At 37.6% G+C, this 27,109-nt stretch overlaps 2 protein-coding genes across 2 annotated transcripts in view; one reads left to right on the plus strand and one right to left on the minus strand.

Annotated features, from left to right (window-relative positions):
• Positions 1-3,814: 3,814 nt before the first annotated feature.
• On the minus strand, positions 3,815-5,546 carry LOC128856256 (tigger transposable element-derived protein 4-like). Its single transcript, XM_054091551.1, has 2 exons — positions 4,129-5,546; positions 3,815-4,071 (listed from the first exon to the last, which is right to left on the minus strand). The coding sequence occupies exons 1-2, from the start codon at positions 5,405-5,407 to the stop codon at positions 3,845-3,847; spliced, it is 1,506 nt and encodes a 501-aa protein (XP_053947526.1). The 5' UTR covers positions 5,408-5,546; the 3' UTR covers positions 3,815-3,844.
• Positions 5,547-6,234: 688 nt separating this feature from the next.
• LOC128857004 (17-beta-hydroxysteroid dehydrogenase 13) overlaps positions 6,235-27,109 on the plus strand; it is a 36,047-nt gene continuing 15,172 nt past the window's right edge. The window contains exon 1 of the mRNA XM_054092509.1: positions 6,235-6,452. Within this exon, the coding sequence (XP_053948484.1) occupies positions 6,427-6,452 (26 nt within the window). The 5' untranslated portion in view covers positions 6,235-6,426. The remainder of the gene's footprint in view (positions 6,453-27,109) is intronic.

Consider the following 27,109-nt stretch of genomic DNA (forward strand, 5'->3'; position numbering starts at 1 on the left):
TATACATATGTAAGTGCGCAAAATTCTAATAATACACCATTGCCGGCCTTACTTTATCATTTCGCTGCATCGATGACCCATAACGCAGGCGATCGATCTACATATACATAAAGGCATAACAACTCATATTGTAAACGTTGCATGTGCGTGTGTATGTATGTACTAGTTTCATACTGATGACTTTGTAGCGAAAGTGGAAGAATTTCGATTTTGAATTTTTTTTTTCCTTTGTGAAGTCCATTGAAAACTCTTTATTAGAGCTGGTAGAGTCTTATGTCGCTTCTATGATTAGTTGCTTGCGGTGCTTTCAATGCAACTAATCTGGAGTCAATTGATGATTTTGTTTTTATTTGAATATCCCAATTCTAGCGTAGTCAAATGAGTGAAACTAATTTGTGACATCTGATAAATCTGCTACTTGCCACTTTAAATGAGCATGCCGAGTGTGCTTTTTCCTAGGGAAGCTGTCGTCTTGTTGATAGTTGTGGTCGGTTCTGTTATAGGGAATCCCTATTCTTGCAGTGTGCACGTAGTCGCCAAATTCTCAATATCATCATAAATTCTTAGAGTTCCAGTGTGGAACATAGGGCCACAACGAATTTCTTCCATTCGGCTCTATTTTGCGCCAATCTCTTAACTTCATTCCAGCTAAGCTGCATAGCGCGGGTTTCAGATTCCAGCAGTCGTCCCCAGGTATTCGCTGGTCTTTCCCGTCTGCCGTTTCCTTGAAGGTTCCAGTCAATGGCGGCCCTTGTTAAGCCACCATTCCCTTTGCGGAGAACATGGCCAATCCAGCCCATAATCGCTTTCGGATCTCTAATAGTATTAGCTTCTGCTTCTATTTTGAGAATTTTTCGAAGGCATCTGTTTACAAAACCTTGTAATGAGCTGGTGCCAGTTGACGTCGTATTCCAAGCTTCACAATCATAAAGTTAAGTGCCTTTGCATTGGAATTAAAACTTCGATGTCGGCATCTGCTAGTTTGTGCAGCATCGACCTTCTCTAAGTGTTTTTTGGTCAACCTCGACCTCTGCTCCCTAGCGGGTTCCAGTGCCATTCTCGTGATGCTATCTGGTGGTTTTCTCAATGTGTGACCTATCCATCGCCACTTTCCCACTTTCTACGTTGGATTTGCCTAAGGAAGGGTTCCTCATTCGCTAATGTCGACAGTTCGTCGTTATGGGTGGTGTTTGGCCAGAATATTCTGCAGATGATGCGGAGGCAGGGCCGTAGAGAGAGTATTCGGGCCCCGGGGGAAACTTGAGATGCGGGCCCCTTCACATTTTTTTTATTTGTCAAAATGCGTATTATGTTATAGTGAGCCTCGAGTCCGGGCCCCTCTGAAAACTCCGGGCCCGGGGGAAAAAGTACCCGATCCGCCCCCCTCTCGTCGGGCCTGTGCGGAGGCATTTGTTGATGAAGGATTGTAGCCTCTGTGAGATGGTGTTCGAGACCAGCTATGTTTCGCTGCCGTAAAACAGTACTGCCTTTACGCATAAGCCGAATATTCGTAGTTTGGTGCGCCTGGAGATTTGCAATCTTCCTCCTACTGTATGTATGTACATATGTATACTGTACGTATATATTAATCATACGAACAAATTGAGTTCTATCCATGAGATAAGATGCAAACCACTTAAGTATTGAACCCAGCTTTTAAAATAAAACACTATGGCTGACTCTATCGAACGCTTTCGAAAACAACAGTTAGGTCAACGCTTGGATATCTAACACCCTTCTACTCGATAGGCAATGAAAGTGCCATTTAAATTTTCATTAGATTAGACCATGCCCACTCGGTCCAATGCACAAAGTCTCCTCATAATTTTTCTGAAAATAAAAGAAAACTATTTCTTAAAAAAGTGCCTATCTACTTACATACATATGTATACATATGTATGTAAGTATATGTCTATAATTTCGTTGCATCAATGTTACGTGCCATTTTGTACTCTATTCAAATAAGCAGTAAACAAAACTCTGATCACCACCAAACAAAGGGGCAACATTTATTTATGGCTACATATGTACATATAGCGAGAAGCTCAAAGGCACTCTAAAATATTGTACGAAATATTTTTATTTCTAAAAATGCTTGTTTTACATTTCATCTTATCTCCAAGTATACAAAACTATGTATGCGTTCATTGTGATCACGAATCAACAACAGCACCGCTTGCACTTCTTTCCTTAACATTCGAGTATATTTCTGTACAGTATGCAGGCACAAATGTCTATGTGCGTGTCTATATGTACATACATATGTATATGGACACGACTATCAATGGAGGTATCCCTATCGCGCTACCACCGCCTTTATCAGCAACTAATAACGTGTGCGTCCCGATTAGAGAACGCCGTGAAAAGGAAAGCAAACAATAAAAATATCAACTGTAGAAACATAATAATAATTCTAAACATGTAAAAGAGAGAAGCGTTTAGGCCAAACTTATGTTGCAATTGTTGAGTGTGCGGATTGAAAGAGGGATCTATGCTCTAAATGGCATGTGGTGAAAGATCAAGGATGGTATAATAGATTACAAGGCTCACCTGCCACGCAATAGGAGATTCGGCAGCTGAAATGTGTCCGCTAAATTCGTATTCGAACGACGTATTCCTATCAGCCGATTATTAACTCACCGGTCACGGCTGCTTTATGGAACACCCCCACCACTTTCAGCTGGGAGATATCTCATTTTGCCCAAGATGCCCTAATCCAATCGAGAGCGCAGAACACGCGACTTTTCATTGTGATCGCTTCGCACGAGAACGTGCAATACTTCAAAGAGTTTTGGGATACTCACCTAGTCTCCTATCAACCTCATACGGGACATGTACCCATACAGTGCTGAGTGGGAGACGATTCGAGCGTTTGCGGAAAAACTAATGTTGCCACATCAATTCATTGAATGGAAACGCAAGATTCAACAGCTGCAGCTACAGTTGCAAATGCGACATGGAGATTAACTGTTTCTAGATAGGATAACGACAGACGCAGACATTTGAGTCGATCACTGACAATAGTGTCAGAGAGTAGGCAAGACGATAGTTCGTAAATACTGCGCTATCGCAAATTTTCCGATGTTCCATTTTTTCCTGAACGACTTATGAAAACAATGAGAGGAGTGGATACTATCGCTAGCTTGAAATCGTCATACGTCCACAAGAGAGGCTCCTGGACGCAGGTACCAGGTTGTGTCAATAGACATAAACGCGGCTACACCTTGTTGTAATGTTTACAGCGGCTACAGAGAGGAAATCAGGTAAGGAGGAGGAGCATACGCCACATACCACTGGCTCGACGACGGCTTTGAAGATGTTGCTGACGTTGTGATTTTAGCCTCCTACCCGAAAAAAACTTAGCCGTTGTTCACGTCAAGGATGATAGATGTAGATCGTGGTTCAGACGGCAATGAAGTAATATCAGTAATGGCTGCTCCGACATTTTCTTATATCAATAACGAAACCTCAGTTTTGTCGTACAAAAACGCTGTCACATGTGTTATTACGTCAGCAATCAGCTGATTCCTTCAAAATCGCTGAGAACCGTTTAGCAGTCTGATGTTGGTCACACCTTCTGAAATCTTTTCACCATGTCCACTTTGTATACAAAAAAATAGAAAAAACAAAAAAATAAGTACAGCAGTAATCGAACTGTGGACCTAGCATCGCTATGCCACGCACAAACACACTGCGGGCGCTTGTTTGCTGTCCACAGCGGCGATCGGGCGCACTGAAAACTAAATACAGTCGAACTTCCATATAGTGAATTCGCACGGGGCCTGAAAATGACTTCACTATATAGAAACTTCATTATAAAGAAACATTGATTTTTTATGTAATTTTATTTAAAATAATCAGTGAGTTTGGTTTGAATTACAATCTTCCATTTTTCATTTTCAATAAAAGCTTCCAAATCATGTAGAGAGTTGAAAACATTAATCGGCACGTCACTCCTCATTTCCACAAAGGCTCTAATTACGCTAATGGATGCAGCAGCTTGTATCAACGTAGGTAATGCCTCCTCAGTTTCTGCCAATTCTTCAACGGTCAAATCGTGTTCATCGTTATCTGAAATAATATTTACATATTAAATTTTTGTTTGACTATAAAAAGATAAATGCTTACCAGGTTCAGCTGGAACTCCGCGACTTTCAAAAATGCTGTTGAGAATATCTTCTTCGGATGGGTTGTCCCAAGTCTGCACACCATTATCAACATTTACGTAGTCATCAAACGATGCTTCGATATTTGCTACTTTTTTAAATGAAGACTGTAAAGCAGCCAAATCCGATATTGAAAGAAGGTCCTCTTCATCCCAATGCTCAAATGTAATCTGCATAGCATCTTTTGAAAATCCAGCCTTTTTAAAACAGTTGGCAATTGTTTCTGGTTTAACATAGGCATTCCATACATTGCTAAGATTTCGAACTGCTTGCAGCAAGTCTATGGCCATAACAGAATTTCCCTCATCCACTTGAGTCAATATATTCGTTAAAATTCGTTTTCTGTAATGTTGTTTCATGTTGTAGATAATGCCTTGGTCCATTGGTTGCAGTAACGAAGTCATGTTGGGAGGAAAATAAGCGAGATGAATGTTTCTCAACTTGTCTCTTACATCTTTAGGGTGGGCAGTGCAGTTATCAACAAAAAACAAAACCTTTCTGTTTTGATCACAAAATTTTTTGTCGAGTTTTACAATCCATTTCGTAAAAATCTCACTGGTCATCCATGCTTTTTTGTTAAACTCATAATCGACACCTAAAGATTTTATTCCCTTGAAGCACCTCGGATTTTTGGCCTTTCCGATTACCAGCAATTTTAGCTTTACTGATCCAGTCATATTGCTTCCCACCAGGACAGTTATTCTCTCCTTGCTTTGCTTCCCACCAAAGCATTTTTCATTTTTGAATGCCAGTGTTTTAGTTGGCAAGCATTTGAAAAACAAAGCAGTCTCGTCGGCATTAAAAATGTCGTTAATGTTGTAATTTTCAATTAATTTCGGTAAGACGTTCGTTACCCATTCATCACGGTTTTCTATGTTGGCGTCAGCACTTTCCCCACATAATATCTTTTGAATAACGCCATGCCGAATTTTGAACTTGTCTAACCAACCTGTACTTGCCTCAAATTCGTGGTGTCCTAGTGCTTCCGCAAAATCTTTGGCCTTTTGCTTCAATAATGGTCCAGATAAAGGGAGATTCTTACCACGTGCAACGAGTAACCATTTCAGCATTGCTTCGTCAACATCCTCAAAATGACAAGGTCGAAGTCTTTTGCGTTTGGTATTTACTGCCAAATCCTCCGCATTTTTTAAAATCACTTCCTTATTTTTTAAAATATTTGATAAAGTGCAGGGAAGAGCTCCGAATTCATTGGGAATATCTTTTTTTTTTCTTTCCTTCATTAACTTTGTTAATCATTAATAACTTTTTTTCAACCGAAATGCTGCTTCGATGCGTCATTTTAACTTCAATCACTGAATAAAACTGTAATAGCTCAGCTCTTTCTGTTTTAATTTTGGGATTCCCCTCATTACAGTTTGTCCACATCTAACTATAATTTTTTGCAACAGAAAACTTTTGAAAAAATTCACTATATGGAGACAAAAACTTAGGACGCTTGAATTTCCAGCTGTAAAATTTGTTCATTGTATAGAAAACTTCACTATATAGAAATTCATTATAAGGAGACAAAAATACACCGAAAGTAGAACGAAAAAGCAGTGTCTTCGAAACCAGTTCATTATAAGGAGAGCTTCATTATATGGAAGTTCACTGTAGAGAAGTTCGACTGTAGTACACAAATATCTGCGTACATATGTATGCGCGTACATTTAATGTTTCATTCTATGTTGCTCTTTGTTTTGTTTTTCTAATCAACGTTCGGATCACGCCGACAGCACTGCCTCGCTACATCTGCTGCAGCACTCAACAACTACTAACAAATGCATGTGCGCCGGCTGGCAATGAGACGCACACACATTCGTACACGACGTCAATGTACCGAGACTCAGAATTCGGTATTCTAGCCAGTTTTGTATTAGATGTTGTTGTTGTTGTAGAACGTTACTGTCGCCGCAGAGAAGGGTGCTGTTAACGCCAGCAACGCAGTATGACTGTATGTGTATATGTGTGTATGTTGCTTTGCGGTCAATTGCCGGCGTATTAGTAGCCGCTTGGTGCTTGACGCTGGTTCGCCTTAATTTAGTGTGAGTGAGCGGTGTGCGCGCAATTTTTAGATTTTCAGTTTGAATTCTGAATCGGTCTGTTACGGTTTATTGTAGCTCTTAACTATATTTAGCCGCATAGAGCATCAGCGTTTGCTGTCCTTAAGGAAGTACAAAAAGGACACGCACTGTAATATCCGATACGTCTGTGTTGTTTGTGCGCGTTCGAGAAATACAATTTCTAAATAAAATCAAAAATGGTTGAACAAACGAATACTGCGAGGTGAGTGAGTGTGGCTGTGTACTTATTTGTATGTACTCGGTTGGTGTGTGGTAAGACTTCCAAGGCGTATGAGTGTTGCCTTTGCTTAGCTGGCTGGTGGAAAATCTAACAGGTGCGAACAATTAAACGCTTTTGTTTAGGCAAATATACCTGCCTACATATACATATGTATGTGTAAATATTAATTAGAGCAAAAAATGTGCCTTTGAAAGTGGGGTTTATTAGTAAATAAAAAATTATAATTGATATTGATTTTTAATTGTATGTTTTTTAGACTTTTCCTTGAGAATTATTGATAATTTTCCGTTAATAATTGGCCATTTCTCGCAGAAATCAGAGACAGCCCAGCACAAGTTCAGAATTAGAAATGATAGAACCCAGAGCTGTAATTTCTGCCTTTTTCCTTTACAGCCTTTTAGAAGAGTTTTTACTACCCCCTTCAATTACCACAACTGGGATTTTCAATTTGTTCATTTTTGACAAAGGTATTAATAGATGATCTTACCCTTATTGGGTTTCTCGGACAAAGCCCCAAATAAAGTCCTTAATTAAGTAACATCAACTATCAAAACCTTTGCCCAAATTTTAAACCTACACAGCTTTAAAATAAGTTCACAATTTTTCTTTGAAAACAAATCATTTGTTGGCGCCTTTTTTAAAGAACAGGGAATTGGGCAGTAGTTAAGAACCTTTGGGCGGCCGCCGTAGCCGAATGGGTTGGTGCGTGACTACCATTCAGAATTCACAGAGAGAACGTAGGTTCGAATTTCGGTGAAACACCAAATTAAGAAAAACATTTTTCTAATAGCGGTCGCCCCTCGGCAGGCAATGGCAAACCTCCGAGTGTATTTCTGCCATGAAAAAGCTCCTCATAAAAGTATCTGCCGTTCGGAATCGGCTTGAAACTGTAGGTCCCTCCGTTTTGTGGAACCCAAAAAGGGTGTACGTGCCAATTATATATATATATATAAGAACTCTTTTAACTTGCGCTCTACTCCTGGAACGATGGGCCTCGCGTTAACTCAGTGAGCACTGGGCAAGTACACAAATTTGTAAAGTTGCGAAATGGATCGGATTGCGTGTGGATCGGAGGCGTTCGAGGGCTGTTTTGAGGTGTCCTCGCGGGGTACTATCCACGAGGTATGCATACCGCGAGATGTGGAATTACTTTAGATTTATGCATCTTGGTTCGTACTTCTTTCCCAAGACTGCTGATATAGCATGTCTTGATATCAAAAATCTGATGAACTTCATCAGCCGCATAAAGCGGCTAACATAATCGCAAATTAGTCCTCGTTCGTAATCCACAAATACGCAACCCCCTCCTCTTCCTGTAAGAGTTCAATGTAGTAGCCGCTAATTACATACTAACACAGTGCAAGAAATGTTAGTACTTGAAGTCTCATAGTATTTTTAATGTTGTTGCAGTTTGTTTATGTATGATTGTTATATTTTTAACAGTATTTTTTTTAACAGTTTACATTATGGATCTTATTTTACACGAAATTTTCAGATATTATGGCAAAAATTATATCTGAAATAATCCAAATAATTGAAATGTTGCTTATGGGTTTACCCTTTAGCTTGAGCAATAAAGCAATAAAACTTGAAAATCCGCTTAATAGTTTTTGTTTTATTAGAAAATTGTAAGAATGTTGCTATTTCTATAGATAAAATTGTAATATTTTTAAAATAAAATTTTTTTCATTTTATTGTAGTGGGTAATAAATATTTGTAAAAACTAAGCGAAAAGGAATTTTGCTTCACTTGAGGCTTCTAACAGGCGTCAGTTAATTTTTGCATTAGAAAGAAAAACCAAGCTCGGTTAGCCGGTACAATTCTAATATTGGTATTTTTTTTAAAGATAGTGTATACATGACAAAATTTTCAAGTTTTTATTTTTTTATTATATATACATATTCGGTTGGCAACTAAGTAATTGCGGATTTCACTCATAGATGGTGTCAGTTGAATTTTTAGGTTTGCAGACGTTGTACAAATGTAAAACACATTTTGTGATTTCATAGTGAAAAAAAAGTGAAAAAGAGTAGTTTGAACGGTTACGTAGTTTTCGTTTGGCGTTCGTTGAAAAATGGAAAATCAAAAGGAACATTTTTGTCATATTTTGCTTTTTTATTTCTGTAGAGGAAAAACCGCATCACAAGCTCATAAAAAGTTAACGCTCTGGTCGTCCAGTTAAAGTTGATGACGCCCTAATCGAAGCAATAATCGGTTCGGATCGTCACAGTACAACACGTGAGATTGCAGAGAAGCTTCATGTATCACAAATACGCATTGAAAATCACTTAAAACAACTTGGCTATATTCAAAAACTCGATAGATGGGTTCCTCGCGATCTGAAAGAAACGCATTTAACGCAACCCATTAATAGTTGCAATTTGCTAAAGAAACGTAATGAAAATCACCCATTTTTAAAACGACTGATAACTGGCGAGGAAAAATGGGTTGTTAACAACAATATCAAGCACAAAAGATCGTGCAGCAGGCCAGGTGAACCAACTCAAACAACATCAAAAGCTGATATTCATCAAAAGAAGGTGTTGTTATCAATTTAGTGGGATTACAAAGGAATTGGCTACTTTGAACTCTTACCACCCAACCGAACGATCAATTCTGCTGTCTACATTGAACAACTAACGAAATTAAATAATGCAGTTTGAGAAAAGCGGCCGAATTGACAAATCGAAAAAGTATTGTAGTACATCATGACAATGCAAGGCCACACACATCTTTGGACAATCGGCAAAAATTATTGGAGCTTCGTTGGGATGTTTTGCCACATCCACCATATAGTCCTGACCTTGCGCCACCTGATTAGTTTTTGTTTTGATCTTTACAAAACTCCTTGAATGGTAAAAATGTCAATAATGATGATGATGTCAAATCGTACCTGATTTAGTTGTTTGCTGATGAACACCAGAAGTTTTATGGACGTGGGATTATGATGCTGCCTGATAAATGGCAAAAGGTCAGTCATCAAAATGGGCAATAAATTACAGAATAAAGTTGTTTAGTTCCACGAAAAAATTGTCTTTGATTTTCTAAAAAAAAATCCGCAATTACTTAGTTGTCAACCCAATATATACATGTAGAGAACAGATTTTTGATAAAATGTTCAGTGGTGCTTTAGCAGAGAGGCAACTCAATTCCATCAAATCTGAGAAAGAATCACGGATTTTAGTTAAGAAATGTTCCATTGTTATTGTAATACAGTCTACTCTCACATTCAAATCGTATGCTTTTGTTGTAAAATTTACAAAATGTTTAAAACATCTTCTCAAAATTCACCACTTCCTTAATGAAATCTCCCCTGGGGAAAAGATTTTTAGAGGTTTACTTTTAGAGATCGTTATTCGTCTCTGAGCGAATTTAACAAAATCATGGATGGATTGACTGATGGACTGACGTAACTGGGGATGTGTATACAAACAAACCCAGATTGTGTTGGTGACATACGAAAAAAGGCAACCAATGACACTTCGATGCCATCTGCACAACGACTGTTTGGATGAGTGTGTGAATATGTGTGAAATGATCGTGCAGAAATCGGCTACCGAATCCCCAAGTAACGTGGCAGCCGAAGTTCCCCTCACAATTTTCTTGTTCACCATAGCTAAATAGCAAGCTGGTAATCTATCATCCTTGGACTTCTCCCAATTGTTATGCTTTATTTGTTCATGCAATTCTCCATGTCTAAATATCAATGTTCACGCATGACAGCTGTTAACCAGCATCGATGTACGACTGGATCATAAAAAATAGTGCCAAGTGGGGCCTAATGGAAAAAATTTTTAAAATTTGAGTAATTTAAATGAAAATATTTTTGATTATTCGTATACTAGTATACAATTTTATTTTTGAGATAATTGCAATCTCAGATACTAGAAAAAAACTCATATAGGCACATTCATTGATTGAAATCACTCAAACTAGCAAAACAAAGTAATAAATGTGTGTGCAAGTTTTTAATTCATTTCTTATCTTTGAGCAAATATGCACTTAAAATATCGAAACAAATAATTAAACTCGTCAATAGGCAGTGCGATCAGAGGTCAATAGTTCTGAGCTTATTTAAGGGAGCACTTTTATAAAAATTGAGAAGCGTCAATTACTACATTTATGATTTTGCATAAAAACGTTTTTAATTTGAATTTTTGCAATGTATGAGTGTTAAATATGCACATACACACATACACGCATACAAACATACATATCTACATATACCCGTAGAGTAGAAGTTGCTCAGGATGACGAAAGGAATCAACTTAGTCCAATTTACTTCACCGTATGCCTTGCAGTCATCATTCCAGGACAATTCAAGTTTCATCAAGCAAACGATAAATACCTGTTTCTATGTCATAATCTACTATAAATGACCTAACTAAATTTTTTTGACTCATACATTTCATTTTATTTCAGCAATTTTGTTTGCTTTGTACTTTGTTCACTTGGTACTTTTTATGAATGTAAAGTTCAGCCCCACCCGAGGTGAAATAATCAGATGTCAAATGATTTAAACAAGTGACACATGGGCTGAAAAACCGGGCCTAACAAAGAAAACACGTTTCTTGTTTGTTCAAAATTAGCTTTATTCATCAACGTAATTTCCATCAAGAACAGCGTAATCATTCCAGCGCCGCTCTAACATTTCACTACCACTTTTGTAGAACGATTTATGTATCTTTTGCCTCAAAATAAGCTTCAGTTTCAGCGATAATGAAATTTCTTACCTGCGAGCAGTTTTTTAGGACTGCGAACAGCCAGTAGTCGTTGGGAGCCAAATCTGGTGAATACGGTGGATGTGAGAGCAATTCGAAGTTCAATTCATGTAGTTTTGCCATTGTTTTGATTGACTTGTGACACGGTGCGTTGTCTTGATGAAGCAAAACAGTGAGCAAACGCGGTACACCGTTTGAGCAGAGCTTTCTGATAGTCAAATGCTCATGCAATGTAAAGCCAAGACGTTCTTTTGATATCTTTACGACATCAGCTAAGTCAAGTAATTTCATTTTTGGATAATTCAAAACGATTTAGTCGATTTTTTTGATGTTTTCTGGTGTTACCATCTCATTTCAACGTCCACTGCGTTGTGCATCATCGCATCATCGGTGTCTCTACGACCATGTTTGAAGTCAGCAAACCATCGTTCTATTGTTGTTCCTGATGAAGCGAAGCCCCCATAATACTTTTCAAGCCATTGACTCGCTTCAACGCTATTTTTTTCCATCAGGAAGCAATGTAAAATTAAAACACGAAATTCTTGTTGATCCATTGTTTTCAAAATAATAAAAATTGCGTCACTCTTAGCACAATAACTCTACAACTAATGAATAGAATACCAAGAAAGTTTAACAGCTGTCTTTTTAAGGAGAGTTTTTTTTTTGTCGGGATAGACTAGCAAGTACAGCAATCCGACACAATTAAGTCCATTGTACTGCACTCGGGTTCCCTTTTTAATTTTCTTTAAATCTACTCGACCTCCTTGTGGTGCTAAGGAGCCAAGATGGTCGCTTCTTAACACATCACTACCAAAGACCTCAAGCCTGATTCTAGCGAAGGCTGAGCAGACGCACAGAAAATGGTCCGCCATCTCATCCTCCTCTCAACATGCTGAGCAAAGTGCACTATCTGAGATGCCCACCTTTTTCATGTGCTTTGCACATAGAAAGTGGCCCGCCATCAATCCAACCAGCCGCCTACAGTTCCCTCTACTCAGTGACAGGAGGAACTGCGACAGTCGGTCGGACATGGCAGATAACATTAGTTTTGTCCATCTGCAGCTGCTCTCAGCCTGTCAAGCTCGCTTGTGGGTTAAAGTAATCCGATTGCCTGCCGTGGCTTTGATGGCTGCAGAACGGAGTGGCAATACGGGTTCCGGCCCAGGAAGTTGGCTTCAGAGCACATTCTGGCTAAAGAGTCAGAGATCTCGTTACCCGCGATACCCACGTGTCCCGCGACGCATGTTAGTATCAGGCTATTATGTCTACCGACCTAGTTCAGTCTGGATTTAGGTTAGTACTAACTGAAAAAGAGGTGAATGCAAATAAATTGGCCCATCTGAGTGTTTGGCCTGGGGCTTAATTTTTATTTTTATTTTATTTTATCGGTTTTTTTCCACCACCAACTGGAACATGGCCTCAACTATTTCTTTAAATACAAACACTCATACATACACGGATATGTTTATGGAGGCATTATTTTTCCTTTATGTTTATGTACTGATAATTCGCGATACTGGGCGGTATTGATAACAATTACTGGTGCATACATATGTTTGTTTACAGCCTATCTTATCAATGAAATTTCAGTCGTTAACTGCAAATCATGCATAAGAGTGTACATAAATACATATAATATGTGCATGTGGGCGTGCGGGTGTGTATGAGCGAAAAAAACAACCCGCACCGTAATAACGATAGAATGCAAGATTACAGGCAAGATTGAAGAGCAAAAATCATCGTAACTTTACTTTGAGGTATTTGAAGATTGAGCCGATCGAGAGAGGGAGAGAGAAAACTAAGAAGAGAGTATAAAAACATCGGCTTTTGTAAACATACATTAAGTGTAAACAAATAAGAGGAGAGAAAATAGAAGAAAAAATAGAAAATAGTAGAGAATAAAACAAAAATATTAACAAAAAACATAAGCAAAAGTATAAAACTAAGTCAGTTATACAGCTGATACAGTATTCTCTCAACTGTGACTAGATTTAGATTAGAGCTATAATTTTAGTACATAATCCGATAATCCATAGGCTTCTCTTATTCGCCATTTCCCCGCTCGCTATCTCTATTTTAACTTAAGGGGTTAGGTTTAGTCAGAGGCCCGAAAAAATATGATTGATTTTCAATAAGCAAATAACTAGTAATGCTTTATTTTACAAAAATTTGCTTTATTTTACGTTTCGCCAGAAGTCCCTTGCGGTGATCATCACAAGTCCTTGGAGATTCATCTAAAATCAATCGGACAAGAGAAATTAGTTTTATTAATAGACAATCTTGAGCCTGATCGAAGCTTTTTTTTCAAAATTAACAATAAGGTGGCCCCAGGAAATATTTTTAAAATTTTCGAAAAAAAAAACCGACAATTAATTGTTAAAAAAGATTTTTTTTCAAAAGCAGTATAAAATTTATTGAAATCTACCAAACACAAAAAACCTGAGGTACAGGAGCGCGCGGACCGCTCTCTACCTAGTTATTGGGCTGTAGAAGCTATAATATTGGAAATTTCCGCATGAAAAAATCACAGTATATTCTTAAGATAGGTCGGCAGGTGAAATGGTTGAAATGCCAGTCTGGCACTCCTCAAGTAGCACTGAAGCGCCGTTTAGATACCATTATGAGACCACCGACAGGCCGATATCTACGGGCAGCCAGAGCTGTGGATATAATGGAGGAGATTGATTGGATTTAGGTTGGCGCACTGCCCCAGGCTGTCGAATAAAAGAGCGCTCAGTGACCTTAATCGTCTAGCTGCCAAACCCGGACATTTACAGAGAAAGTGCTCAACAGTCTCCTTCTCTGAAAGGTCCTCACAGCTTCTGCAATGGCAGTTAAATGGTAAATCTAGCGTTTCTGCGTGTGTACCGATCGTCAAGTAACCGGTAAACACAGCTACGAGTTTGGAAACTTAATGGAGTGGAGTCCCCAAGACTTTCTGAGTCATCCATCTATTGTACTGGGGCCACAGAGTTCTCGAAATTGCACATGAAGAAATGGAGCTCACTCTTTTCTGTACTCTCTTGAGAAATAATTTGTGCAGTTCCTTTTTAACAACTGTCAGGGATATGCCGATGACCGGGTAGGAGGTATCTGAGACCAATTCAGTCCCCTTCCTGTCAAGCTCGTCAACAATTTCATTCCCCTCTATCTTCCTATGCCTTGGAACCCAGATCAGAGAAATGGTACCTGCGCACCCAAGAGATTTGATCTCCTCCTTACAGGAGTTTACTAATTTCATCCTGCACCATGGCGTCGACACAGCCTTGATCGTGGCTTGACTATCGGAAAAATGTTAATATCTTCCTCGCTGCCACGGTCCCTAAGCATTCTGCATGCCTACAGGATCGCAAAGATTTCTGCTTGAAAAATATTAGCAGTCTTCGGCAGTTTAAAGGAGATAGATAAATTGGCTGCTTTAGAGAAAACCCCTGCTCCGACTCCCCTTAAGATACTATACTTTCGAAATATCGAAAAAAAATGGATTTTTTGAAAAAGTCTTCGGCAGTTTAAAGGAGATAGATAAATTGGCTGCTTTAGAGAAAACCCCTGCTCCGACTCCCCTTAAGATACTATACTTTCGAAATATCGAAAAAAAAATGGATTTTTTGAAAAAGTCTTCGGCAGTTTAAAGGAGATAGATAAATTGGCTGCTTTAGAGAAAACCCCTGCTCCGACTCCCCTTAAGATACTATACTTTCGAAATATCGAAAAAAAAAATGGATTTTTTGAAAATTCTGGACGTATGTAACCCCTTAATGGCATTAATGGTAGTCACGCTCAAGCTCGCTCGGCTAATTATATGCTGTCTCTTTCATTTTTTCCTAAATCTTAAAGGGTCACATACATTTTTTATAAGTTTTAGGTAAACTATTTCTATCACAGCTTGCCATTACTGCAAACTCAATCACTCCCAGAGTAATTTACAATGTAGGAAAAAAATGAGTTCAGGTCTAAAAATTTGTTTCGCTACTGCAGATTTTCTTGGGCTTACCACTTATATGTATGTATATGCGTGTGCTTCAGTGATTTTATATTTACGCATTTGTGTACTTATATGCAATGCAGTATCGACTACTTTCACGTACGCATTTTTTAATTTGACGTATACAAACCAAGGCCATATTTGTCATCATTCATTCGCCGGTAATAGAAAAAATAATCTATAACAAACTAAAACCAAATACAGAAAAACGCCACTAAGAAGCAGCATAAAAAGAACACGAATTTGGTCTATATGCAGCTATTATTGGCTTTGAGGCAAAGAAAGAGATAACGAAAAATGTGTACAAAGGTCATACATATATCTGTATGTATGTATGTATGTATGCACTTTTAGTTACGGTAAATTTAAAATAGCATTTCGAAATGTGCAATTAAATTTGATTGACGTGCTGCTGTATACAAATAAAAGAGTGACTTTACTCGTAAATTTTCCTCTCCATATTTGATCTATCAAATCAATTCCGTTTCCTTGAAATTAATCACATTCTGATAACTTTTTTTCTCAAATGATCCAAAAATGTTGTTAAACTCAGTTTCTGAAATGGTATTCAGTTCACGCAGTCATTTACGTTCAATCTCTTTCACGAACTTAAAATGGTTTCGCGGAAGTGGTTGGTATTTTTAGCTATTAAATAGCCACAAATCTAACTGCGCTAAATCAAGCTAAGACCGTGGCTGTGGCACTTTGAAGAGTATAGTACAGGCAAATGGTGACGAACAATGAACCGAATGAGAAACGTTGCATTATCTTTATACAAAAACCATATCTAATAAATTTTTTTTTTTTTGCGAAAAGTTTCACAAAATCGACCCATATAATCGAGCAGGTTCTATAATTCACTTCCGAGTCAATTTCATAGAAATTTTCTGGCAACTGCATTGGAACTCACATGGGTGTGAATTACAAAATCTGTCCGCATATTATCATACTTGTTAATTACGAGTGGAGCTAATTCTTAGTGCACCACCCCAGTGTAATCGAAAAAATCCCCTTGTATGAATTGAAATTTGGGGCGTTTTCGATATTTGTTCCTTTTTGGTTAGGATTCCCCTCATTTCCACAGTGGAAGTTTTCATAGATCTATCTGGAATCAACAAAATTAACTAAAAATCTACAAATGAGAAGATTTTGTGCTAAAAATGTGTATTCGAGTCGTTTGGACAACAGCTAATCGTTAGACTAAATTTGACTAAAACCGGTGGAATAAATCATATAAATACTTGCCTTAATCACTATTAATCCATACGTCTGCGATTTCTCCTCATATAAACTCCGAAGCAAAATAATAAAAAGATGACTTATATTTTTATTACAATGAAACAAATATCATAAAATTCAAAATATCATCAAAAACTTTCTAATGCTTACCCAGAAATTTTAGAATTATAGCCCAATGCAAGTTTCAAGTGAGTACAAAACACCGTTAAATTTTTTCGCTGAGGTATCATTACAGATAATCAATATGTAATACAAGATGAAGTCCAAAAGAAAAAGACTGAGCTAAAGTAGAAGCGATAACTGATAATTCGAGTTTATTGATTCAAAATAGTCCCCTCTGGCCTCAATACACTGTTTTGCGCCATCTAAAAGCTTTTCGAAAGAGTGTTTCAGGTCATTGACCAGAATGCCCTTCAAGATGTCGGTACAAGCCTTTTGGATGGCCTCTACGGACGCAAAATGCCTTACTTTCATGGCCAGATCGAATTCGACGTCACTGTTGACAGTTATGATTTCGAGGTTGTACGAGACTTCGTTTATTTAGGAACCAGCATTAACACCGATAACAATGTCAGCCTAGAAATCCAACGTAGAATCTCTCTTGGCAACAAGTAGCGACTAAGTAGGCAAATGAGTAGTAAAGTCCTCTGTCGACGAACAAAACTAACATTCTACAAGGCTCTCATCATGCCCGTCCTAATGTATGGCGCAGAAGCGTGGACAATGACAACATCCGATGAAGAAAGATTCTACGCAAGATTTTTGGATCTTTGCATGTTGGTAACGGCGTATATCGCAGGCGATGGAACGATGAGCTGTATGAGCTTTACGACGACATAGACATAGCGCAGCGAATAAAGATCCAGCGACTACGTTGGCTGGGTCATGTCGTCCGAATCGATACAAGCGCTCCGGCTCTGAAAGTATTCGATGCGATACCAGCTGATGGTAGCAGAGGAAGAGGAAGGCCTCCTCTGCGTTGCAAAGATCAGGTAGAGAAGGACTTGGGTTCTCTTGGTATGTCCAACCGGCGACGGTTAGCACGAGAAAGGAAGGATTAGCGCGGTTTATTAAACTCATCCAAAATCGCTTAAGCGGTTATCGCGTCAATTAAGAAGAAGATAAAAAAATATTAGTTATCGATATAGAAATGCTTGTATTAGCGTGCGGGTGGCCTTGTAGTCATCGGCTTTCCCGTCATTATTGATTTAGCCAGTCTATTGCCGGGCATGCGTAGCACGTGATTTTTCTATTCCCTTTATCCTCTTCGGCTTCACCCGAGAATGTCTTTCCTGTCGCATATCCCTCCAAATTCTTCGTTTTGCATAAGATCAATGCGAGTATGTCTTGTGATTGATCCCAACGTTGCCATCTCAATCTTGTTCATTGTTTGTTGCATTGTAGTTGTATCTGCTCGGGTTTCAACTATATAGGTGAATACTGGTCGAATGCTTGTCTTTTAAATTCGGACTTCTTATAGCTTCGGACCTTTTAAGTTTAGATGCTTATTTAGCTATATTATATCGCTTAAGCATTCAGAGATTGGTGCTGCTTCATTCATGTGGATATTTACTTCAGCAGTTAATTCTTTCGATGCAGAATCAAACGCTTTAAAAATCCATTTAATGCCTTTTAAGCAGATCAAATAATTATATGAAATTGGGCACAAACTTCACTGGTACTTTCTTATTTTATATTTTCAATTTTCATTACGCAATACAGAATTTTATCAAGTAGATTTTTTCAATACAGAATTTAAACAGTCAGAGTTTTGAATACAAAATATTGCGCTCTACAAATTTGTACCCAACCCATTTTTCCGATACACTCGCGCGGCTTCAATTGATCTCACACAATTATACACAGACATACGTATGTATATAGGTAGCAGTGGGCTTATGCGCAACATATACTCGTATAGAGGAACTGGATTTGATCAACACTGCAGATACTAAAAATCAATAAAACATATCGCCCCTCGCCAGACAATAACAAACTTCCGATCTCATTTCTGCCATGAAAGGGGGACTCAACACAACCAACTGTCTTTTAGAGGTGACATAAAACTATTGATCTCTTCACTAGCAGGACAATACGATGTCGCACACGCCAAACAACTTGAATAGAAGCTTGGCCTAAATACCTTTCAAAGATCTGTGCGCCAGTTTACTAGCAGCATACACGCACGTATGTACGTAGACAGATATAATTGAATTCAGGTCATGCCTGAGCGACGATAAGAATACTGAATGTAACATATTCTGAAACATGCATATGTACATATTTACATACGTATTTTATGCACGCAAAAAAAATATTATTTAAATACGTACTATGTATGTTTATATGTATAAAAACAAGGTGGCGCTGGTGCCACTGTCCGCACTGTCTCAGGTGCAGCAATTTTCGTGATCAGCGGGCAAATACCCGTCGACCTCATGGTCCGGGAACGAATGGAAGCGTGGTACTCCAAGAAGAAACACGTCATCACTAGCTTCTCAGAACAGAGATGCCAAACCATGCTGCGGTGGCAAGCCGATGGGACACTGAACCGAAGGGCAGATGGACGGCGAAACTTATTCCATCAATTGACAAATGGGTCCAAAGGATCTTCGGGGAAGTGAACTACTTCTTAACTCAGTTCCTATCGGGCCATGGATACTTCCGGAGATACCTACACCGCATGGGCAAGGTAACCGATTCCAAGTGCCTATATTGCGAAGCGCTGAGCGATGACGCTGAAGAAACATTTTTTAGTTGTAATAGATGGCTCGCGGAAAGAAATGCTCTGAGGGAGCAGATTTTCGACATCGCACTGAGCAACATAATCAGCAAAATGCTCGAACGCGAGGACAGCTGGAACGTAATAAAGAAATACATCGAGAACTTACTACGGAAAAAAAAACACAGTGCAGCAAAGTGAAGCCGCACAGATAGAGACACAAGAAGACGAGCCTATAGCATGAAAGCTGGCTACAAATATGGTGGACCCAGACGTGGGTGAATAGAATTGGTCCTTTATGGATGCCATTCTGGGCCCTCCCGAAGTAATATAGAAAGCAGTTCCGCGAAAGGGGTCTCCCCAGAAGGAGAGAAGGGATCGTTTTAGTGACCACGCCACACGACGCAGTAGACGACGGTCGCCGTAAGTGCGCAGGCATTTTAAACCCTACCTCACCCACCAAAAAAAAAAAAAACAAAAAAGATGGTGCAGAATTAATCAGCTAATTTTGTTTTTGAATGACTTTTCCACTAAATAAAAAAAAATACTTTGAGTGATGGAAGTATTTATTTTCACCTTTACCCGATCCATTGCTTGTCTGTTTGTAAACTGCAGCTGTTTAGTTCCCAAGTGATTAAAGCACGGGACCATACATTTTAAATCTTCCGATTGGGTGATTAATTTTGTGCCACCTTGTATATGTTTTTGTTATATTTTCGGGTTCACAATAATTTTACTTCTATTTAAATACATACATACATATATTTGTATGTACTATATAAACATTTTTATATCACGTAATTAGAGGAGCACGCACAACCTTCGACTACCGGGTCGAATGGTTACAGTAACATACATACGTACACATCTACATCTTCAAGTTCAATGCAATTTTGAGCGCTAATACCAGTTATCCATCAAATAACTAATCAATAATTAGATGTTTGACATTGGAATCCCCTTCCAAGTCGGACTTTTCACTCGTTTTATTCGTTTCAGTCTTGTTTTTTATTTCTGCTAATAATTCGTAACAAAATTACCTACGGTTTGCTGGACCAGAGCAATAGTACTTGCAAATGCGCGCAACACATGCACATACATACATATATACAAATTACATATATAATTACAAATTAATTGAAAAGTAGTATAAATGATTGTTAATTTTGTTTTTTAAATAAATATAATATTTCCTTCTATGTGCATACATTTATTTATATTTGTATGTCCGCATGTAAGGTTCACTTGATTGATTTATATTTAGGTTGAAAAAGCGCACACTATTTATATAGAGATAAACGTTTGCACAGAAAAGCTGCTCATGTCCCTGTAGGAAAAAATACTAGTGACGAACTGGAATACTACCAGTAGTGCAATTCACTAACTTTAAACGATTCGCCACTTGTAATCTTTGTCTACAACACTAAACAGCTGTGTTTTTATATTTATTCAAACTGATAGAGAGTGGCATCTCTCTCAAATTAAATATCAAATTGAGTGAATAACACAAAATCGTCTAAAATATGTATGAGTGTTTTCTTCAATTACCTCTAACATACCTATGTCCACTAAACATTGAGACTAACTTCAGACGTATATTTGAGCGCATAAAGAAACACACAGATGTAGCTCCCTGCACTTGTCATGCCCAAGTAAGCTTATACTTAATTGTCAAACTCATACTACGCGAAAGTTTCCATTCAAAATGCCGTACAAGCTGGATTTACGTAAATCTGTCGCCAATCTGTTTGGACGACTCAGTACAAGTGAAATTCTGACGGTTTTTGAAAATAAACCAATGTCCCGTGCGACTATTTTTCGTGTTTTGAAAGATTGCCGGAATGGAAAAGAACCGGAAAATAAGGTTATACCGGGTCGCTAAGTAAGTGCCGCAACAACGAAAAAGCTGCTGTCAAGTGCCAAAAACAAGGTTGGCAAATTAGCACGGCAAATTACAACGAAAATTTGGCATTTCAAAGCCTGGTGTTCCCAAGATTTTGAAGAAAAACAATGTAATAGCAAAAGTAAGCAAGCACCAAAATATACAGCGAAACAACTCGAAAAAATACCAATTTGCTGCCGTGCACTTCGTCGTGAACACTTTGCGAATGAAAAATTCATAATTTTGGATGATAAATCGTATTTCACATTATCTCATCATGAGTTGAGTGGCAACGACGGTTTTTACACTGACAAAATCGAAACAATACCAAACGATGTAAAATATGCCAGCAAATCAAAATTTGAGCTGAAGGTGCTAGTGTGGGTGGCCATTCCTTCGAAAGGTGTCTCAGAATCATTGATTTGCAAATTTCATGATATTCTATTTATTAGTTCGTGAGTTCTTGGGCTAAGAGTGACACTACTTTGGTTATTTTCAAAATATTGGAATAAAAAAATGTTACACTGCTTCTTCATGGGAAAAATACCATTCAAATGAAGCAGTGGCTTGAAAAGTGTTATGGGGACTCTGCACACCAATAAAACGATGGTTAGCTGACTTCAAACAGGGCCGTAGAAGCACCGATAATGCACATTTGGACGTCCACAAATGAGGCGGTAAAAGTAGGAACCATCAAACAAATCACAAAATCGTTTTGAATGACCGACAAGTGAAGTTGCGAGAGTTAGCTGACATTGTAAAGATATCAAAAGTGTTGGCTTTATATTGCATGAGATTTGGATGTGCGAAAGCACTGTTCAAAGTGGGTGCCGCGTTTGCTCACTGTAGACCAAAACCAAGAACGTGTTGATGATTCTGAACCTGAATTGAACTTCGACTTGCTCACACATCTGCCGCATCCGCCAGATTTAGCTCCCAGCTCCCGGTAAGAAATTTCGCTTGAATGAAGAAGTTATCGCTGAAACTGAAGCCTATTTTGAGCCAAAAGATAAATCGTTCTACAAAAAGCTATTGAAATGTTCGAGCGGAGCTGGAATGATTGCGTTGTTCTTTTACCTATTTGTTTGAAGCGATGAATCAATATGAACTTATCCTTTTTGTGCTTTGATTTAGGATGGCATCGACAGATATTACAATGAGCCGCGGCACAGCGGAGCAACTCAATTGAAAATGTATTTTACAACTTGCCGTTCTACTTAGAACATAGGACACCTTTCCTCACGCGCCATTAGCTCATGAATGTTTTCTATTGCTCACCTACGGACCGTTGATTATGTTCAGTTGCAATGCGGCCAGAAAATAATATTATAAAATCTGAATTTAGAATTTAATAAGCTTGAAGATTACAAGATTTACCTGTTTTTCAGTCGAAATCTCTGTTATTCTGGAACCTCTAAGTTGACTGTCAAGCTGGGAAATTAGGTATTCAGTCAAGTCAGTAGTTAATCAGAACAGTTTCTTTTTAACTACCCTGCAGCCAAATGGAAGTAATCATGCACATCTCAAAGCAAACGTCGACCCACAGCTTGAATTGGTAGTTTGACCTATTATTCGACCATTTTTTTCCTATTTTGAACCAGTCTGAGATTATTATATTTCTGTTTTAAATTTGATAATTGACATTTCGTAGGACGTCATGTAAAAAATACCACTGCTTGTATGGAAAAAGGCAGTTACCTGACTAGTTGGGTCTACGTGACTCATATTAAAGGGGTTTTTAATAATAGGTGTTATTTGGATATTAAAAAAAAATGCTATTTTTTAATACCTATAAATGATCGGATGTTTATCCTCTTCGAGAGATAACACGATCCGGAAACTTTTCCCGCAAAAGATCAGTGGACGTTGTCCAGATCAATACCATCCAATTCCGATCATACAAAATCGTTAATCATCTCTCGATAGCGCAATCCATTCACCTGTAACACCTGTTATTGGAAAACCCTTTAGTTGTGAGGTGGTTTACAACTGGTACATTTTACTACAGGGTAGCCACTTGTTTGTGTTCATAAGAGTTGGTATGTTTATTAACGAAGTTGAATTTATGTAAGTCACGGATTAATACATTTTGAAATGTATCACACCTTCCGCTGTCTTTAATACTAATATTACTTAACTTTGTTGTTTTATTACGAAGTAGCTAATAAACGACTTGCATCCCAATGCCTCATATGGAAGTAAAGATATTTATTTTCATCATAAAATGATTAGATAGCCAATGTCGGAAGTTAAGTGTGAAATATTTCATCAAAATCAGAAACAAAATTTATAATTAATTTAATTAGTTTCAGCCTGGTTTCTGCATTCATCAGAGGCAGATGTGAGAAAATCGACTTAGGTTAGAATAAAAATTTTACTTTATGATCAGCAAACTAACTCGAAAGAGTATTTTCCCCTAAGCCACTTTTACATCCAGGTCAACTGATTGCAAAAGTGAGGATGTATGCAAAAGAACACGATTATCGGCTCATCAGTTTTCAAAGTGACATATTATTTAAATAGCGTAACTCTGAAATTTGGACTTTAGAGCATTTCATCCGAAGGTTTTGAAACACACAAAAAATGGAAAGCAATAACTCAATATTCTAAACATTTTTAAATAATATATGAACGCATACTAACAAATATTTTAGGCATGTTTATATATTTCGAGGTTTTTCGAATTCTACATAAAATTATGGGAAAACAAATCCATTAAGTCACAGCTGTAAAGTCAATTTTGCACAACCAAATTTTAAAAGAGGTTTTCTTTAGTTAATGCGAAGTTAATATGACGATTAATATTTACTAAAGTATTATATTATAAAGTCTGTTTTCAATATATACTTGTACTTTTTGGCACCAAGAATATATTTTTGATTTATTTTTTATCAAAACACAAGATAACGCTAAAAGCCAAGTTATAAGTACGTATATAATTTTGCTTAATATTCTAAAAGCAAAAGTGACAAGTTTTAATTCGATTCATACATAAGAAAAATACATTTAATAACTTTTCATACTTATATATATATATATATAATTGGCGCGTACACCCTTTTTGGGTGTTTGGTCGAGCTCCTCCTCCTATTTGTGGTGTGCGTCTTGATGTTGTTCCACAAATGGAGAGACCTACGGTTTTACGCCGACACCGAACGGCAGATATTTTTTATGAGAAGCTTTTTCATGGCAGGGAGGCTTGTCATTGCACTCGGAGGTTTGCCATTGCCTGCCGAGGTGCGACCGCTATTAGAAAAATGTTTTTCTTCATATTGGCCTTTCACGGAGATACGAACCTACGTTCTCTCTGAATTCCGAATGGTAGTCACGCACCAACCCATTCGGTTATGGCGGCCGCCGTAAAAATACCACCTTATGGTTCTTGAGATACCAAATGTTGTTTTTTTTTATCTGGCAGAGAACGCCCCACACCGTTAGCAAAAAAAGTTGGCAAAAATCACCGAGTGCAGTCTAAAATGCTTAGGGCCATGACTGATGCTCAAAAATCCTGTGATGATAAGGTTGCCAAATAAACAGAAATCTACCCAAGTCGGCACCGTCTCACAAAGGTCGAGTGAACCAAGAATGGCTAAAAGACAACGGTCCGAACTTCATAACTCCCACACAATGGCTCTCAATTTTACCAGACGCGAATCCGGTAGATTATTCTCTTTGAACCATTTTGGAGAGCAACGTCCAAACTAAAAGACTCACCAGCCTCGAGGCGCTGAAAAAAGTCATTGTCCGCGAGTGGGCCAAAATACTTGCAAGTCACATTCGGGCAGCTTGCGATTCGTTTCGGGACCGCCTCAAGACCATAGTCAAGGCAAAAGATGGTCATATCGAGCAAAAGTAAACTGATTCTTAATTTTGTATATTATATTCTCACACATTTTTTTACTTTGAATTGAATAAAAATAATTTCCAAACTAAATTTATGGCCTTTTTAATTGGTATTTGTCACTCGTTTTTACTGCTATGTTATATTTCTTCTAAATGTGCTTGAACGCATTGGCGCTTCAATATCACTCTCATCACATCTCATTGTAAATTAAATTACTTATTGCCTAACGATAAGTGGAAGGTTTAAGGAAGGAAATAAAAAAATGAGCACCTTTATTATATCAAAATTCAATGCAGTTTTATTGCATATCTGAAATTATTCTAAAGATTCTATTAAAAAAGTGAGAAATTTTTTTTTCGGGACTTGAATTTATATGATTTTTGTAGGTGAATGCACTATAAATTCAAAAAATTAATGTATTAAATTAAATTATTAAAATTGAATGATAAAACAAGTAGTTGTAAAATCTTGCCAATAAGTCTCTGTGCTATAATTATTTAACGTTGTTTGGATTATTTTAAAATTTGGCTGCGCAAATATAATTTTATATTGAATCCGAACCTGTTAAGAACGGTGTTGAAAAAATCGGCCTACCCTAATGTGCATACATGCATACCTATGTATTTACTTAATTCAAAAAATAAAAGCGAACCAGTGGCGAAGTAACTTTTTTATTATTTATTGTTGCTGTAAATATATTATAATATACGTATCTTATTCGCATGCTCGTTGAACCATAGACTTATTACTACGCGTGCGCGACACTTCTGAAAAATATGCGACGTAATTTAAAAGCTATAACTAAAGGTTAACAGTAGTCGACTGCGAGTGCAATTAAAATTGCTCCTTTAACTGAAAAAATTGCTGGCTAATTGTGTTACAACTATAGTATTATTATAAATTTCAAATGACAAGTTGTAACTTTGCGAATGTATGCACTTACATACAAATGCGCATACATATATTGAAATGTAAACTAAATCAATAGTTTATCAACAATAATATTATATAATTTTTAATTGCATACGGTCTGAGGGTGCAGAGTATTGTCTTAGGGGTATTCAGACCTACACTACCAAGACTCTGCGTTCTTACTATCCTTTTTATATGAGGAACTTCAGTACGAATTATGCAAGAAATGCCACAGCAGCGCAAACTAAACGAGTTTTCGATTTCCCTTTGCCAAGAAATGTGGCATGTGTTATTAACCTCAATATTATTTTAGTATTTTCCACAAAATATTTGAATCTAGATTATAGTTTTAGCCAGTAAGAGCCTTTCTAGTTTATGGACTTTGACTTAATAACTTAGGAGATCATGGAAAAAGGCAGGGACAAATACTAGAAAAATTTTGTTCGAAGTAAGTGGTGGCCATATTTTAAAATTTTGCTTTGTTTGTCCTTTGTAGGTGTAAGATCTGGAGTACCAACTTTATTTTTTCCCAATACTTTGCTTTAAAGAACCGAATTCTCTTTCAAGTCAAGCTCATTCTTAAAGTCCAGTAAAACTTAGTTTTTCAGTGAAAACAATAAATAAACTGTGTACATACATATCCGAGGACATATCAACTTATGCGAATTTTGCTTTGAGGTTGTCATAGAAAAATTTGGTAGTGTTTTATTGAACTTTTATTAAAATAATTACTTAAGCTACTGCTATATGGGGTGGACCATCTAACATTCTAAACTTTTTTTTTTTTTATTTAAAAATTGGAAAAGTAATGAATTACAATCACAATAAATTAAAAAAAAGCATTAGCGGCTAGGCCATCAGCTTATATTCTAAACTTGAACTACTTATTACTTTTAATGTGTCAAGTAATATAAAATTCTGAAAGGAGCAGAATGGATAATTGAGAGGAGTTGAAGCCGGAAACAGATTGGTGTCTTTAGTCACCGTCAGGCTGCACTGACGGCTTTGGAGGACGCAAAGCAAACCTCAAAGATTGTTCAAGAATGTAGGGTAGGTTAGGTTAGGTTTGGCAGCCGCATCGCACATAGAGACAACGATGCCACTTAGACCACGAAATGGGTCCGTTGTGAGCCGCAGGGGCTGGGCTACATTCCCTCTCCATATTGAACCATCCTGAGCTTTTGACAAAGCGGTAAAGGTTGTTGATACCTAAAGTGTATAGATTATCTTTATTCGTTAGGAAGTAGGATTTTAAAAATCGGTTCCTGCTTCTGGCTAGAGCTGGGCATGTGCAAAAAAGGTGCGACAAAAATCATGCGTGTAAACGCCTAATC

Source organism: Anastrepha ludens, chromosome 3 (genome assembly GCF_028408465.1).
Source record: "Anastrepha ludens isolate Willacy chromosome 3, idAnaLude1.1, whole genome shotgun sequence".
Lineage (NCBI taxonomy): Eukaryota > Metazoa > Arthropoda > Insecta > Diptera > Tephritidae > Anastrepha > Anastrepha ludens.